The 17,707-nt window shown below is 45.3% G+C and overlaps 2 protein-coding genes across 10 annotated transcripts in view; one reads left to right on the plus strand and one right to left on the minus strand.

The window, feature by feature from the left end:
* Window positions 1-1,760: 1,760 nt before the first annotated feature.
* The window catches only part of PLEKHH1 (pleckstrin homology, MyTH4 and FERM domain containing H1), a 55,838-nt gene continuing 39,891 nt past the window's right edge, over window positions 1,761-17,707 (plus strand). For all 4 annotated transcript variants that reach the window (XR_001492764.4, XM_073997578.1, XM_005561567.5 and 1 more), the window contains exons 1-2: window positions 1,761-1,862; window positions 10,205-10,364. Coding sequence is in view for 2 of the 4 variants with exons in the window: in XM_005561567.5 (XP_005561624.3) it covers window positions 10,239-10,364 (126 nt within the window). In the remaining 2 variants the exon portion in view is untranslated. The remainder of the gene's footprint in view (window positions 1,863-10,204; window positions 10,365-17,707) is intronic.
* The window catches only part of PIGH (phosphatidylinositol glycan anchor biosynthesis class H), a 58,937-nt gene continuing 50,789 nt past the window's right edge, over window positions 9,560-17,707 (minus strand). For all 6 annotated transcript variants that reach the window (XM_073997585.1, XM_073997581.1, XM_073997587.1 and 3 more), the window contains exon 4: window positions 9,560-10,631. In XM_073997585.1, coding sequence (XP_073853686.1) covers window positions 10,539-10,631 — 93 coding nt within the window. In that variant the 3' untranslated portion in view covers window positions 9,560-10,538. The remainder of the gene's footprint in view (window positions 10,632-17,707) is intronic.

The following is a 17,707-nucleotide window of genomic DNA, read 5'->3' on the forward strand; positions in this document are numbered from 1 at the left end:
CAAAGTTATATTAAATGAGTTCTGGGCCGAGGTACAGTGGCTCATCCCTGTAATCCCAGCACTTTGGGAGGCCGAGGCAGGAGGATTGCTTGAGTCCGGGAGTTCGAGACCAGCCTGAGCTGGTCTCATAAATGAGACCCCATCTCTACCAAAAAAAAAAAAAAAAATTGTTTTTTGCTGGGTATAGTGGCATGTGCCTATAGTCCCAGCTGTTCACGAGGCTGAGATGGCAGGATTGCTGGAGCCCAGGAGTTCAAGTTACAGTGAGCTATGATTGTGCCACTGCAATCCAGCCTGGAGAACAGAACAAGAACCTATGTCCAAAAAAAAAAAAAAAGAAAAAGAAAAAGAAAGAAAAGAAAAGAAAAAGTGAATGAATGAATGAATGAATGTCTTCTTAGCAAAATCCAGAGAACTTGCTTTTGCGCTTCCTTAGGCAACTTCTGGAATGTTGAAGTGGGTAGCCTGAGCATTGTCCCACAAAATGGGGCTAATCTATCCCAATCCCCATGAGCTATAAAGTCGTTAGCAAGTTCAGCTGTTGAAGTCCCATTGGCCCAGTTAAACTTTCACTTTTGGCCTCCTGCACTACCAGCTTTCCTTAGTGTCTGGGCTCTCAAAACTTCTCCGTGAGAATTGCCTGGGGAACTTTAGTTAGAAATTCAGATTCAAAACCAGGGTGGGGGTGTGCTTCATGGTTCCTAAGATGAGTCTTCCAAGGACCATTTGGAGAAACGGGCCCTGCTGGTATTTTGCTTCCGTTCAGGCCTTGACTGACAGAGAGCCTGCAGGGTTGAGGAAGAAGGCTCTGTTTTGAAAGGTGGATCCCTCCCTGCAATCGTCTCTATTTGCATCCTCTTTACTCCATGTTCACCTAACCAAATGTTGAGTTTTCCAGCCTCTCTGGGTATGAGATTGCTTTGGGCGATCTGAGATTTGCACATGTCTGAGAACGAGGGGCACAGGGGCACGCTGATGACTGCCCTGCAAACTGCCGGGCAGGCGGGGTCCTCCTGGGCTCTCCTTTAAAATAATATATATATAAGCTGGCCCGGAGGCCCAGGCGGGACGATCACTTGAGCTCAGGAGTTCGAGTCCAGCCTGGGCAACATAGCGAGACCAGAGAATAAGTAAATATACATAAGCAAGTAAGTTACTCTCCGGGCTGTCGTAACTTCTTTTTTCTTTTTCTTTCTCCTGCAAATTGCAACTCAGAACATTTGGTCTGCCAGACTGAACTAAGGACTTCTGTTCCAAATATCCAGACGTTACAGTTCCCACAGGTGGCCAGGCAAATGCTAGAACCTTTGGCGGAGAGGGTCTGGTCTTGTCCCGCATCCCGCGAGGGTCCCCTCTATTTGGGGCCAAGCAGATCCCCGGGGCGCTCTGGCCGCCCCTTGCAGCAGCTGGTGCGGCCTCCTCAGAGAGCTCGGGGCCGCCGCCCGGGACACCCCGCCGCCCTCCCCGCCGCCCCAGGGACTAGCCCAGCGGTGCGGAGAGGTGGGAGGCTGGAGCCTGCTGAGGTCATTTCCTGTGCCTCTCCGCGAGCTGCCTGGAGAGCCGAGCCCAGCGCTCTGCCTTTAAGGAGCGGGCGGGGTGCCGAGGGGAGGAGGGGGCCCGGCGGAGCGTTGAATGGGGCGCCGCAAGGCACGGCCGGGCTTTGTGCAGCGAGCCCGCGGGCACCCCTCCCGCTCCAGTCTCGCCCCGCCCCGCCCCGCCCCCCGCGACCCCTGCTGCGGGAGAGCGGAGAGCCGGCAGCCGCCTGGGACTCCGGCTAGAGCGACGCAAGGTCGGCGGCGGCGGCGGCCCGAGGGCGCCCGTGTGCCCGGTGCGCGGCGGGGACGGCCGCGAGCTCGCTGGAGGTGAGCGACCTGCGCTCTCGCAGCTGTGGTGGGCTGGGGCTGTGCCGCGGGGGAGGGCGTCAGGCTGCGCGCGGGGGACGGTCCCTCCGCCGGGAGGACGATCCTGAGCAGGTGCCTCCCTACCTGGAAGCGAGCTCCCAGCGGCGGGGAGCGCTGGAGCTCGCGTCCGGCTTGGCGACCCGGGCGCCCCTGTGGTCTCGCGCCGCGAGGCCAGGAGGAGCGTCCCCCGGGAGGACCTGGAGTTGGGGATCGGCCAGATTCAGTCGCTCCCGGGAAGGGCCCTTGGAGCGGACGTGCAGGCTGCCACCTTGCTATCGGTGCTCGCTCCCTTTCAACCCTTCCCGCACCCTTCCCCACCTCACCTTAGGTTATTTCTTCTGTGATTTCTGAGTGTTCTCTTAGGGACCTTATGGCTTAGGCTCGACTCTTAGGAGCAGGTCAGCCAAGCAGAAAAGAAAACAGGTTGGGCGCCGAATGACACAGAGCATTGTGTCCTAGGAGTCTTAGCGAGGACTCGGTCGCCAGGAACCAGGGGACTTAGTGGGGGTGGCAGAAGCGGTAAAGACCCTCATCTGGAAGGAAACTGGGATTTCTGCTTGCTAGGATATCTCCTCTATAGCTTTTACTATGAATCGACCTCATAAAACTCTTCCAAGACAGAGTCTTGGTTCAGGTAAAACACCTGAAAGACCATTTTAAAAATTAAGTAGGAGAGTTATCAGTTCCTTCATCAAACTTTTTGGACTGTCTTCTGTGTGACAGACACTGTGTATAGGGCTGGTACCATCACTTAACACTTTATAGAACATCGGTATTAGTGTTTCTGCATATTATTAAGTCCATTTTCCAAAGGAGGAAACTGGGACTCTGAAAAGTTGTGATTTAGGCCAGTTGCAGTGGCTCATGCCTGTAATCCCAGCACTTTGGGAAGCCAAGGCAAGAGGAGAGCTTGATGCCAGGAGTTCGAGACTAGACTGGGCAACATAGGGATACCCTGTGTCTACAAATAAATAAAAATTTAAAAATTAGCTGGGTGTGGTGGTGTGGGCCTGTAGTCCCAGCTACTTGGGAGGCTGATGATCCTGTCTCTTAAAAAAAAAAAAAAAAGTTTGTGATTTGCTACGGTCACATAGCTAAAAAGGAAGAGCCATAACTGAAACCCAAGCCTCCTAAATTCCTAACATATGGTTCAGTCCACTTCTACCACCTTCCCACAGACTGCTGAGGGGGCCTGCTCAGAGTTGGGCAATGGTGGGGTGCAGCCTGTGGCCCCAAACTCATTGAAACTAACAACTAAGCTGAAAAAATGTGGACCCTCTTCTACCCTTTTCAGAAGTCATCAGCTGTAGGGAATAGCATGTTCCTCCCACTCCTGATAGAAAAAAAAAAAATCAAAAATCGGAAGAAATGTCTGGCAATTTAAAGTGTATACCACTTACCCCTAAATTCCATTTTCTGGGACTTTATCCTTCAGATATACTCTGATGTATATGAAATGGTGTACATCATTGAATATTCATTGCAGTATTGTTTACTTTAGCAAAAGGTTGGAAACAATCTAGATGTCCATCAAATGTCATCTAGATGTCCATCAGATGATCTTCAATAAGATCATGTAAAAGTCACACGATAAGATACATTAAAGCTGTTACAAAGCGTGGAGAGAAAATGTGGCAGATATGTATTTTGATGTTGGAATATCTCTAAGTTATATTGTTGAGTACAGTGTGTATGGTGGGCCACCATTTTTGTGTGGGTGTGTGTATGCCACATACGTATGAATGCTTGTAGATGCTCTGAATATCTCTGAGAGAATACACAGAAACCCGTAACAGTGGTTGCCTCTGGGGAGAACTATGGCTGAAGTACAGGCATGGGAAGAAGCCTCACTTTGCACTATATACCCTTTTGTTCAATGTTCTAAAATAACTTAAAAAATCATATGACTTCCTCTCCAGATCTCCAGAGTTAGATCTGGTAGTGAGCACATCTTTTTTTTTTTGAGCCGGAGTCTCGCTCTGTCGCCCAGGCTGGAGTGCAGTGGTGCAATCTCAGCTCCCTACAACCTCTGCCTCCCAGGTTCAAGCAGTTTCCCTGCATCAGCCTCCCAAGTAGCTGGGATTACAGGCATGCACCACCATGCCCGGCTAATTTTTGTATTTTTAATAGAGACAGGGTTTCACCATGTTGGCCAGTCTGGTCGAACTCCTGACCTCAGGTGAGCTGCCTGCCTCAGCCTCCCAAAGTGCTGGGATTACAGGCGTGAGCCACCGTGCCCAGTCCAGTGAGCACGTCTTTGGGTCACATCTCCTCTTAGGTTCTAGATGCTATTGGTTTGCCTTTTGTTTGCGGATAACGATAACAGTCATTTATTGAGCACTTAGTGTGCACCGGGCTTTTGTAATATCTCCTTTAATTCTCAAAAAGCCCTGGCTGGGCACGGTGGCTCACACCTGTAATCCCAGCACTTTGGGAGGCCGAGGTGGGCAGATCACGAGGTCAGGAGATTGAGACCATCCTGGCTAACACGGTGAAGCCCTGTCTGTACTAAAAATACAAAATATTAGCTAGGCATGGTGGCGGGCACCTGTAGTCTCAGCTACTCCGGAGCCTGAGGCAGGAGAATGGCCTCCCAGGCAGGAGAACCTGGGAGGCGGAGCTTGTAGTGAGCTGAGATTGTGCCACTGCACTCTGGCCTGGGTGACAGAGCGAGACTCCGTCTCAAAAAAAAAAAAAAAAAAAAAAAAGCCCTTCATGATGTGATATATGAAATGGCCATTTTGAAGGCCGGAAAATGGTTAAATGTTGACGGTTTCATATGGTTCAACCAAATATTATTGTCCTCCTGCCCTCAATTTCAAAATGGAACTGAGTCTCAAAGAAGTTAAGCAAATGGCTTAAGGCCCCAGGATTATTTAGTGCCTGAGCTCATATTCAAACCCAGGCCTGTCAGTGCCAGAGCATGGGATCTTAGGTACTAAGCTGTTTCTCTTTGCTGTTTTTGTTCTCAAGGAATGTTGGACCTGGTTGTCCTGACCCCTTCTTTTGGTATCAAGGTTCCTGCAGCCTAGGACATGCTCACCTTTTCTGTCTCCCCAGACATTGTGTGGAATATCATGTAGGCACCCAGCAGTGGTCAAATGGATGTTGTTAGCTTGATCAGATGACAATTCTGAGATCAGAGGAAGTTGTCCCTGTGTCCACTCATACCCTTCTCCCAGCCTCATCCCCAGAAAGCGGACACAAAACTGTTTCTTTCCCACAATTGACAGGTAGTCAGCCTAGTCTGGCAGAGCACTTTTAGGAGACAGTAGCCTGTCACTAGCAAGTGGAAGTCATACAGATACTCATACTCACACTCAGGGAATGAACCATAGTGAGGTAACATGAGAGAGCCCAGTGGAAATTGTGCATATAACAGAAGCTCTGTTGCCTTCCAATGCCTCCTGCATCCTCCACAAGATAGAGGCAATGAGCTATTTTGAGGCCTGTGGTGACCTCTGACCTCTTTCTTTTAGGCTCCTGTATTGATTAGCTACCTTTGCAGGGAGCTACCAGGATATTCAGGCTGTAGACTTGAGCCTCAAAAGCCACAATATCTTTATTCATCTTTATATCCCCAATCTTGCACACAGGAATCACTTAAAAGTTGTTTGAATTAAACTTACTCTTGGGGTTGGGAGCAGTGGCTTTTGCCTATAATCCCAGCACTTTGGGAGGCCAAGGCAGGTGGATCACCTGAGGTCAGGAGTTTGACCAGACTGGCCAACATGGCGAAACCCCGTCTCTACTAAAAATACAAAAATTAGCCAGTGTGGTGGCATCTGCCTGTAATCCCAGCTACTCAGGAGGCTGAGGCAGGGGAATTGCTTGAACCCAGGAGGCGGAGGTTGCAGTGAGCTGAGATTGCACCACTGCACAATCTGCCTGGGTGACAGAGCGAGACTCCGTCTCAAAAAATAAATAAATAAAATAAAATAAACTTAATCTTAGGCCAGGCACAGTGGCTTAACACACTTTAGAAGGATGAGGCAGGTGGATCACTTGAGCCCAGGAGTTCAAGACCAGCCTGGGCACCATGGTGAAACCCTGTCTTTACAAAAAATATGAAAATTAGCCAAGCATGGTAGTGCACGCCTGTAGTCCCAGCTACTTGGGATACTGAGGTGGGAGGGTCACCTGAGCTTGGGAAAGTTGCAGCTTCAGTGAACCATGATTGTGCCACTGCACTCCAGCCTGGGCAACAGAGTGAGACCCTGTCTCAAAAGAAAAAGAAAAAAAAAAGTAATCTTTGCATTTTATCAGTTTCTGGTCAAATCCTCAAACTTGCCAGAGAGATCCCAGGTCAAATTTGTGTTTTCTCTGATATAGGCTCTGAGTCTAGAGTGACCTAATGACTCCCTGTGCCACCTTCCCACCCATCCTACTCCCAGCCCCTGCCTCTGAGGCATATCCCCACTGACTGCTGTGGCATTTCAGTTCTGGGTATTGGAGGATTCAGGGTATGCCAAAGCAGGTATCAAGACTATGGCAGTTTTCTGACTCACGTGCCAAGCAGTTTAGCAGGCTGGGTGCCAGCAGAATCAAGAAAACTATGAGTTTCACAAGACTGGCCAAGAGCTGGTCATAATTTTAGCTGGGTATTGGGGACATAGGGACTTATTGTACTATTCTCCCTATTTCTAATGTGTGATAGAGCATTCCAGAATAAAAATAGAAAAAAAAATTGAGCTGAGTTTTGTTCCCAGCTAACTTCTCCTCTCTCATTTCCCCATTTATTTTTGCCATTAATGTACTTATGTTAGTGTGAGATTAGTATGAGATATCTGCTACCACTACTGAAGCATCATCATGGGAAGAGGACAGTTGTAGATGTTAGGAGATCAGGATTCTTGGCCCAGTTCTGCTACGCCTTAGCTCTATGCAAGGCTCTAAGCAAGTCACAGATGTGATGAGTTTTCTCATCTGTTCATTGTGACTAATTGTGCTTGTCCTCCATCTCAGGGATAAAGAGAGAAATAACACACGCGTCACAATGCTTTGACAAGTTACAAACTCTACTGCACATGTAAGGTATTCATTTTTGCTCATCCTTGTGCATTTTTATGGGAGGTATAAGTGCAAGGTGACTTAGCAGGTGAGGCTCAGCTTACTGGTATCTCCCTTATTTTATAGCTGTTGCTCAGACCACCTGCTTCTGTCGGAAGAGCCTCTGGGCCTTGGGTTTGGCAGCAGGCACCTTGCTCCTGATCTATTTCAAAACCTCTCTGCTCTCCTCACATGCCGAGGCAAGCCAAGCACGAGTCCCAACCTCCTCAGCAACTTGCCAGGGAGAGGATTAACCACACCACTTGATCAGTTCAGAACGATGATGTCATGGAGATGCTTGATTGGGGAAGGCATTCCCTAAACTAGGTATAATCTCAAATATAAGGGCTAGGCAGACACCAGTGACATATTTCCAAAGTACTTGGAGATTTTGATGATTTGGGTTTTCACTCTCCCAATAGAATCTAAGCAGCAGCTTTGACAATCAGTAAGAGGGAATCAATATTATTCACACTCTTTCAACTACACAAAAGGATTACGTTTCCCTTGCCCCTTGCTTTTTTGCTTTTACTGTTATTTCTTAGCCCTGAACTGAGTTGCAAGACTCCCAGGTCCTAGTCTCAGATCTGCTATTTTTCCTATTTATACAAGGAAAAGCAAAATCCCAGTAAAGGACAAGGAAAAATCAAACATGAAGCCTCCCAGCCTTCTCTGAGAGCCTTACAAGGTTCTGTTTTGTCTTTTCAGCTGTGATCTTAGCTCAGAGAAGGTCATGTTTTGTTTTTGTCTTTTGTCTTCCTGCCGTTCCAGTTGGTCCTAGTCTTTTGAGATGGGGATTGCTGGCAGGTCACAATGTAGGGATTGTTTAGATGACAGGGCTGGGAAAGCAGCGCTGAAGTCATGTGTTCTGAGGAGCCAAGAACCGAGCTCACTTGGTCCATCAGTGGTTTAATTGTTGGGTCCTTCTCTGCAGGTCTCATTTTTTAGATGAAAAGTCAGGACACATGGTAAGTGTCAGTGCTTGGGAAGATTACGGTGTCAGAATATTTGAGCCCAAGATGTCTTGGAAAATCTGGGATATAGGTTAATCCTTGTGCTAAGACTTCTGAAAGATCCTGGAAATGATTTCTGCCATTAGCAAGTCTACCACACTCTTTGTGAAATTGGAATTCTTTTTATTTTTTGAATGGATAAAGAGCACAGAGTGGCAATGATCAAGGAATTTGGAGCCAGAATCCCAGCTCCTCCACTAACTAGCTGTACAATTATCTGTAAATTACTTAGCTTCTCTGTTCCTCAGTGTCCTCATGTGTGTGTGGAAAACGGTGCTTACCTATTGTTTCACAGGTTGTTGTAAGGATTAAAGAGGCCACACATGCCTGGCATACAATAAAGACTCAATAAACAATAGCTACTTGTAGTGTATGATGGGAGAAAGATACAAATAAAGGTCACATGCGAGGGGAGAAGCACTATTGGTGATTAGCCCACCAAAGAGAGGCTAACTTTGTACTGTGGTAGTATCTGGCAACAGTACAGGAGGTGGCTGGATTTTCTGAGGCCATGTGGCCCCTGAGGAAGGAAAAGGGGATTTTTGAAAAGCAACAAATTTTTATTATGGAAAATTCCAGGCATATATTAAAGTAGAGAGATCATATAAAGAACTTCCATATACCCATCAGCCAGCTTTAAAAATTATCAACATTTTACTAATCCTGTTTCGTATATCTCCTCCCCTACTTACCTTTTACCATGAAGTATTTTAAAACAAATCCCAGATATGATATTATTTCACCTGTATATCATAAAAATTTCTAACAGATGACATTTAAAAATATTATCGGCTGGGTGCGGTGGCTAACACCTGTAATCCCAGCACTTTGAGAGGCGGAGGCAGGAGGATTACTTGAGGCCAGGAGTTCAAGACCAGCCTGGCCAACATAGTGAATCCCCATCTCTACTAAAAATATAAAAAATTAGCCAGGCTTGGTGGTGCTCGTCTGTAATCCAGCTACTCAGGAGACTGAGTCATGATAATCACTTGAAGCCAGGAGGCAGAGGTTGTAGTGAGCCAAGATTGTGCCACTGCACTCCAGCGTGGCTGACAGAGTGAGACTCTCCCTAAAAAAAAAAGAAAGAAAGAAAGAAAAAAAAACCCTAAAAAATTAACAATTATTCCTTAAAATCGTTGAGTACTAGGGTGACCATGTGTCATGGTTTGAGACAGACCGAATTTATACTTTGTGGCAAGCATCATTCATCATAATGCCCTAGAAGGGGGATTTGAAAGATCCTGATGATACATGTGTCTCCCAGGCATTCTCTCCTGCTCGCCCTGCCTGTATCCCTCTCTCATGCACACTCATGCATCCTTCTTCCTTTTCTCATCCTCCATCCAGTGTTTTTTCTCTAAATATGTCCACGAGGCATCTGGGTGGATTCCCCTGGCTGGACATACTATAGGTGTCTACTTGATTTGTTCTGAATTTGTACAGATTTTTTTCCCAAAGACTTGTGGCTTTCTCCTGAGATTGCAGCAAAATATCTAGCAGTTTTCTGGTTTGCATCTTAGAACCTGAAGGAAATGGTGAGAATCTATTCCAAAGTGGGATGGATGATTCGATGATAACAATGAACACAATTTCAAGGACATTCAAAGCATTATATTTTATTTCCATTTTTTTCTCATCTAACATCTTATATAAATGAAATAGAATAAGAAATAAACTGGGAACCAGGGTTCTGCCTCTAATTAGCGATGTGACCTTGGATGCATCTGTTACCCACTTTAAGCCTTCCCTAAACACATCCCTCCCACTTTTCCCAGCTCCCATTCCCATTTATCTGCATGTCACTTGGCAACTATGACTACACTGTAATTAGATTTTCCTAAGAGTTCCTTGAAAAACCCAAAGACAAAGAATTTCTCTTAGTTCTGTTTTCATCTCCAGTGCAGAGCACAGGGTCAGGCACGTAAATAGCTATTTAATGGATAAGTTTGTTGTGTGGATAATTGAAAAACAAATGAGCCCTACTTTTCACTTCTGTCCAAATGAGACTAGGTTCTCCTTACGGTTTCTCAGGTTTCGCGGTTTCCTGAGGCTCTCAGCTAACTTACAATGGAGCGGGACATACTGAGCTGAGGAAGGCAGGGAGGGGCCCTGGGGATCAGTGACCGATTCTCTTCCCCAGCCCTGTTTTGTCTGTCCTTTGGTCCCCTCCCGTTCTTTCCCCACAGAACTCTTCCTCACACGCTTATTTATCTTTTCCTCTTTCTGCATGCTGGTTCTTAGGGCTCCCCGGAATAATCCAGAAGTCGATTCCATCATGGCAGAACTCAAGGTGGACGCGCGGGCCAGCGTAGACTGGCAGAAACGCTGCCTGACTCTGGAAACCCAGCTTTTCCGGTTCCGCCTACAGGCCAGCAAGATAAGGGAGCTGCTGGCTGACAAGGTGAGTCCCTCAGAGCGGGGAGCTGCCTCTCCGCATGCAGAGGTTTATGGCAGGGAGGGCCTTGTGAGAGAGGGAGAGTTGGGGAAAGTCAACTTTCAGTAAGATGCTTTTCCCCACATGCAAAATGAAACCCAAGGCAGTTTAAGACCAAACTCTGAGCAGTTTACTAAGCTGTTATCTTGCTTGCGTCTTTGCTTGCTCATAAGGCACACCAAAGACTTGCTGCCGATCTTCTCGGTCCCCCATCACTTCCGGAGTAACCTGTGGCTGCAAAGGAGAGGTTCTATTATTCCCTTAACATTTCTTTCTCAGGGTGGGGAAGGACGGTGTTTCAGGAGAAAACAGAAATCTCTATCCTTCCTCTCACCCTTTGTTAAATAAATGAGCTACAGGAGGTGGTCTGCTTTCCTGGTAACAAGGACACAGGCTTTGGAGCCAGACCTAGCTTGGCTCTGCCACTTACTGGCTATATGACCCTGGGGAAGGCAGGGTCTTCCCTTCACCTCTAAGACAGAAACACAAATGTCTACTTCTAAGAGTTATTTTGAGAATTAGATCAGATCACATATGTAAAGGTCCTGACATAGAATAGGTCTTAAATGAGAATAATTATTTTATTTACAGGTTTGGGTGGGCTGGTCTGGGAAACTGACCACCTTTCCTAATGTTTCTGTGGGAAGACAACATTCTATTTTATTTTATTTTTATTTATTTATTTATTTATTTATTGAGATGGAGTTTCGCTCTTGTTGCCCAGGCTGGAGTGCAATGGCGCCATCTCAGCTCACCGCAGCTTCCGCCTCCTGGGTTCAAGCTATTCTCCCGCCTCAGCCTCCCAAGTAGCTGGGACTACAGGCATGCGCCACCATGCCTGGCTAATTTTGTGTTATTAGTAGAGATGTGGTTTCTCCATGTTGGTCAGGCTGGTCTCGAACTCCCAACCTCAGGTGATCCTCGCCTCGGGTGGTCACCTCGGCCTCTCAAAGTGCTGGGATTACAGACATGAGCCACTGCACTCGGCTGGAAGATACATTCTAAACTGCTAACTTTCAGAGGCATTCTGGAGCATAACCTGAATGGATGACCTGTTTTATTGATAGCTGGAGTCCAGCAGGACAAATCAGTGGCATCATCATGGCTAAGGGGAGTGGTCCTGGACTAGTCTGGACTAGAACTCTTGAACCTTGGGTCTGTTGGCATTCTTGTCTCCTAACTCAGACTTTGCAAAACAGAGATGTGCAGGGCTCCTGCCAGGTACTGCCAATAGAGGGGGATGGATATACATCAGGAAAGCGCAGCAGACCTTAGACAGTGATTCTCAAAGTGTGGTCAGAACCGTTTGGCCAGAACCACCTAGAGTGCTTGTTAAGCATGCATATTCCTGGGTCCCACCCCAGTCCTCTCAATTGAAGTCTCCTGGGGGGTTGCTAATAATCTGCATGTTTAACAATCTCTCAGAAAATGATTCTGCACATTAAGAAGTTTGAGAACCCTGTCTTAGGCTATGGTATTGGGGGAGGGACGTGAGGGAAGGAAAGGATAAGTAGGGATTGACTCAGCCAGGCAGTCTGAGATATACCTCAGAGGGAAGAGACTTCTGTTTCTAGTAATATGGACAGCAAAATAACAAACAAACAAAAAAACCCCGCTATGAATCACCTGGAAATACTGGGTTAAATATTTAAAATATTCATGTAAATGAAGAACTGAGCACTGAAAAAAGTAAGAAACATCCTCAGGTAACAAAATGAAGAGGGGAAAGCCACAGTGGTACTCGACTCTGACAGCTGATTGAGGGGCAGGTGGCGTGTGACTGGCCTCCCTAGAGTAATGTAAGGTTTGAAGTTAAGAGTTTTAACATCTGTAGGGATAGAAACGAGGACTGGCCAGCTGGAGGCTGGAGCTGAAACAGACTTCTGCATAAAGTCAGGACTATTATTTCTTTTGATTAGTGTCGGTATGAACAAAATTTAAAAATAAAAAATGGCCAGGAATATTAAAGAACTTACCCTAAATAACAGGGTAGACAAGAAAAGGAAAATCGTTCACTGGCACAGGAGATGACAACAGCTTCTCCGACTTAGTTAAGGTTCTGGGTAGGAAAACAAGAGTAGAGTCTCTCCTGAGAACCTGACGATAATACTGGTTTAATGTTAGGATTTACACTACCTGTGTGGTTTAGGAAACTCAAGCTCTGGGCCAGTGATACCTCTGGGGAGCCTGGTAGGGACAGAAACAAAACCTCTCTGGAGACACACGACCTTAATTCAGATCACACAGGATCCACACAGAACAAAAAAAAAAAAAAAAAAAAAGCCTTAATGAAGAGGAATATATAATCAAAAATGACTAAATACTTGAGGAAATAATCTACAGTGAATGAGTATCCACATACACAAAAACAATTGGACTAGATCCCCAACAACTTCTAATAGTGGAACTGTTGCCAAGAGACTATAAAATAAATGAGTTCAAAAGTTTTGAAGACATAACAAAGAAATTGAAAGCATAAGACAAGAACAAGACACTACCTAAAAAGATCAGGTAGACTTGAAAACTAAATAGAACTTTTAGAAGCGAAAGTGTTTTCATTGAAATTAAAGTGTATTAATGGATAGATTAAACATCAGATTAGGCACCACGGAAGACAGACTTAATGGACAGGAAGACAGACCTAAGAAAATCTGAAAAGTTTCCAGCATGCTGCCTATAGAAATAAAGATACAGCGGCTGAGACCTGGATGTTAGAATGACAAGGTCCTATGTCTATCAAATAAGATTCCAAAAGTGGAGAAGAGAATGAAGGAAAGGTATTACTTGTGAAGAGATAGTGGCTGAAAAGTTTCCAAACTTGATGAAAGATGTGAAGCCTCAGATTCGGGAAACAGTAAGTCTAACCAGATTAAGTTTTTAAAAATCATAGTTTGGTTAGATAATTGTTTGGCTGCTGTAAGAAACAACCTCAAATAACAATGATGTAAACCAGGCTGATGTTTCTTTCTTTCTCATGTAACCTTCCAGACACAAGCAGTCCAGCTCTAGGGTGATATCCTCTGGATATGTGAAGATGGGTCACCTGATAGTCACATTTCAACCCCTTCCCTTTAAGTTAGTGACTCAGAGGTTTCATACTTTCCTTCTACTGATATCCCACTGGCCAGATCTTATTCACATGGTTATACCCAGCTACAAAGAAGGTTTGTACATTTCTACAAATAGAAATGTAGTCTTTATTCTAAATAACCATGCGCTCAGCTAAAAGTTGGGGGTTCTATTCATATGAGAAAGAGAGGATAGATAATAGGGAAAAACCAGCAATCTTTAAGTCTAGACTAATAGGAGGGATAACAAATAGAAACAGAGTATACATACCTCAAACCAGTAGAGTGAGGAAATGAAAAAAGGAAAGTCTATTAAATCCAGATAGGGACAAGAAAATAATATATCAAAAAAAGGAGTAAACAGAAGGGAGAAATGAAGTGGCAGAAATAAATCCAAATATATTGGTCACAAGGTGACATATATATTACAGCATTGATGTATGAAAAATTGGAAACATACTAAATATCCATCAACAGAGAGATGGATAAACATATTCAGTGTATTTGTACAGTGGAATACAACATTGCAATTAACAATGAATCAAGTAGAACTACATTTGTAAGATCAATAAATCTCAAAAATCAGCATTGAACAAAAAACATCTGAAGGATATATACAGCATCATACAGTTTATGTACTTCTGAAAACCAAAGACAGTACTGTTTATTGTTTCTCATCCCAGATCCATGCTCATGGATTTTATATATTTGGGAATAAGCATATGATTTCAACAGAACAAAAGCTCTGCTGCTAAAAAAAAAAAAAAAAAAAAAAAAAAAAGTTGAAAACACTGTCTTACATTACAACAGTTAGAACCATTTAGTGGCTAACCTGGGGGTTGCAAAGTCAAATGTTTACAGGTAAGCTAGATAAGTGAAGAGAGCCAGGTGGGTCCTGGGAGAACATGAGGGTACATGCTGAAGCCACTTATTGCCATAAGAAAATGTAACCCCAGGTTTTTTTTACCATATACAAATGAGGTAAAAATATAAAAACAGCCAAGTGTAGGATCAATGCCAGGGGGAAGGGGTAAAATTGGAGAGAAGTACGCAGGGCTTCAACTGTGTCTGTCATGGTCCATTTCTTAAAGACAAACATCAGAAGCAGATGTGACAAAAATTAAGGGTTGACAAAGCTGAATGGTGGATATATGATTTTTTGGGATGTTTTTAGACAAAGTGACAAGTGACAGGTAGATACATGTTTTTTGTTTGTTTGTTTGTTTTGAGACAGAGTTTCTCTCTTGTTGCCCAGGCTGGAGTGCAATGGCATGATCTTGGTTCACTGCAACCTCTCCATCCCAGGTTCAAGTGATTCTCCTGCCTCAGCCTCCTGAGTAGCTGGGATTATAGGCATACACCACCACGCCCGGCTAATTTTGTATTTTTAGTAGAGACGGGGTTTCTCCATTTTGGTCAGGCTGGTCTTGAACTCCCAACCTCAGGTAATCTGCCCGCCTCGGCCTCCCAAAGTGCTGGGATTACAGGTGTGAGCCACCACGCCCAGCCGGCAGATACTTGTTTTAAAAAATTATTCTCCTCAGGCATGGTGGTGCGTGCCTGTAGTCCCAGTGACTCAGAGGCCAAGGTGTGAGGATCGCTTGAGCCAAGGACATTGATGCTGTAGTGAGCCATGACCACACTACACTCCAGCCTGGGTGACACAGCAAAATCCTGTCTCAAAGGATATATATATATATATACACACTCTACATATTTCTGTTTGCCTAAAATATTTCATAATAAATGTTTTAGAGTGCCTCTCTACCCTATTCCTCAGGGGTCAACAGAGTGACTGGAAAGCCTTAGCCACATTATAAACACCATACCTTCTTTCTCTACAGCCCCTGGAGTCTGGGTAAACTGAACTTTCATAATATCAACACCTTCTTGTCTTCAAGTCTGTCTCTGATCCTCATGTAACCAGAATGCCCTCGCATGGAAATGTTAGGGGTGAATAGTGTGATGAGTCAAGATAGGGGAAAGGCATAGACACGGCAGGAACAACTGGGCATGTGGGAAGGAAGAGGGGAGAGACACAGATCTGGACTAGGGACCATGGGGTGGGAGACTTAAGTAAAGAAAAGGACTGGGACCTTAGCCCGACACTGGACCCCTTGGCAGGAAATCTTAAGGCCACAAACACCATGTTGGTCAATGTCAGGATTGTGTCTGTCCTCTGCAATCATCCCTAAACCAGTAAGACAGGTCCAGCAATTCATGAGATGCTTTCCCTAGCAGAGCCAAGACAAGTTATAGATCCCAGAAAGAGATGCCTTGGGTTTCTTAGGAGAGCTCCTGCTGGGGCCAAGAATCATGCCAGTTCCCACCTGCACTGCGAGAAGCCATGTCAGTTGAGTCTCTGGCCAGCCCTCTCACCTACCTGCTCCCCTACCTCTCTACACAGCTGGCCCTGGGACATTGCATGGGCAGATAACTGCAGGCTGCTCACTGCTGGCTATCCTGCAGGGTGAGCAAAGCCTGGGTGCTTCTCTGGGGGGCCGTCTCTGCTTAGGATCAGACCCGCCTGTGGGCTGCGGAAGCTTGGAAGAATGCCCTTTTTCCTACCTTGACACAGCCTACTTGCACCTGACTCCTTCATACAAAATTGTCATTGTAGTCAGGGAATAATCTGTGCTAGAAAGAATTTTTTTAAAAAGGCAGAAACACCAAGGCCCTTAGATAATCCCTCACCTAAAGGAGAGAGAGCCGGATGAAGGGAGAGGAGAGTCAAGACTGTGCCTTTGCTGTTACACCTCTGACTCTGGTGTGCTATTGCCATGGTTACCCAGCCTGCTCGAGCCACCCCATTCTGGAGCCAGGTTAGCCGTGGGTTCCCTTTCCTTCCAGTAGAGGAGGCCGAGGGAGTGGTTAATGACTTGAGATTCACATCTTGCCCTGCTCTGCTCATCATTTTCCCTTGCTGTCTTTCTTGGCCTGCTGGAGAAGCCACAAAGGCGATTCAGATCAATTTGAAAATTGATACTGTTCTGAGAGGCCACATAAATGGATATGAAAATGTGATTCTTCCTTGGACTTTTTCATTCTTGCTAAACCTGTTTCTCAGTTATCCTATCAGAAAAGTGGGAGTATCTATCCACAAAAGAGCATTGTAGGAATTATCATTATGAATTCATGGCATCAATATTAGAATACAAGGTTTTTCTTTACTCCCTATTTGCTTCTTTATGCCAGAAGGGCTTTGAGTGTATTAATACAAGAAGAAATAGGCCAGGAGTGTTGGCTCATGCCTGTAATCCCAGCACTTTGGGAGGCTGAGGCAGGCAGATCACCTGAGGTCGGGAGTTTGAGACCAGCCTGACCAACATGGAGAAACCTCGTCTCTACTAAAAATACAAAATTAGTCAGGCGTGGTGGCGCACGCCTGTAATCCCAGCTACTCGGGAGGCTGAGGCAGGAGAATCGCTTGAAACCGGGAGGCAGAGGTTGTGGTGAGCAGAGATTGTACCATTGCACTCCAACTTGGGCGACAAGAGCAAAACTGCACCTCAAAAAAAAAAAAAGAGAGAAGAAATAATGTGACAAAACATTATTCTGTTTGTAGCTTAAAAATTTCTAAATGAAGCAGCATTTACCAAGTCCAGTTCCAGTGCAACCATGTGTACTTTCGCTGTATCCCAATTGCTCACCAGTTTTACCAACCAAGGTTTTGGAGTATAACTCAGTTTTTGATCTACCTACCAAAAATTTGTAGTTCAGAAATTTTTCTGAGTGGATAAATGGTTCCATTTACTCCTCTTAAGCAAGAGAACAATGGATGTTGCTCCTCCCACCTCAGATGGATTATACAGAGGCAGCAGTTCAGCTTAAGTACCAGTTTCACAACATATGGGTAGCCCAGAAAAACATATCCTAAAATATCTCATACTTTGTGACAAGGCCAGGTACCATAAAAGGAGAATACAAGGATGAGTTGGAAGTGTGTTGAAGTTTGCATAAAATCATCATGGAATGGGTCTTAGCAGGTCTCTGTGCTCACAAATCTGATTTGTTTTGGGAGAAGATGCCTTCTAGGGCTTTTATTCTGTGGGGTGTGTGTGTGTGTGTGTGTGTGTGTGTGTGTGTGTGTGTGTGTGTAAAAGAGAGATTTTTAATTTTTTTTTTTTTTTTTTTTTTTTTTTTTTTTTTTTTGAGACGGAGTCTGACTTTGTCACCCAGGCTGGAGTGCAATGGTGTGATCTCAGCTCACTGCAACCTCCACCTCCCAGGTCCAGGAGACTC

This window comes from Macaca fascicularis, chromosome 7 (genome assembly GCF_037993035.2).
Source record: "Macaca fascicularis isolate 582-1 chromosome 7, T2T-MFA8v1.1".
Lineage (NCBI taxonomy): Eukaryota > Metazoa > Chordata > Mammalia > Primates > Cercopithecidae > Macaca > Macaca fascicularis.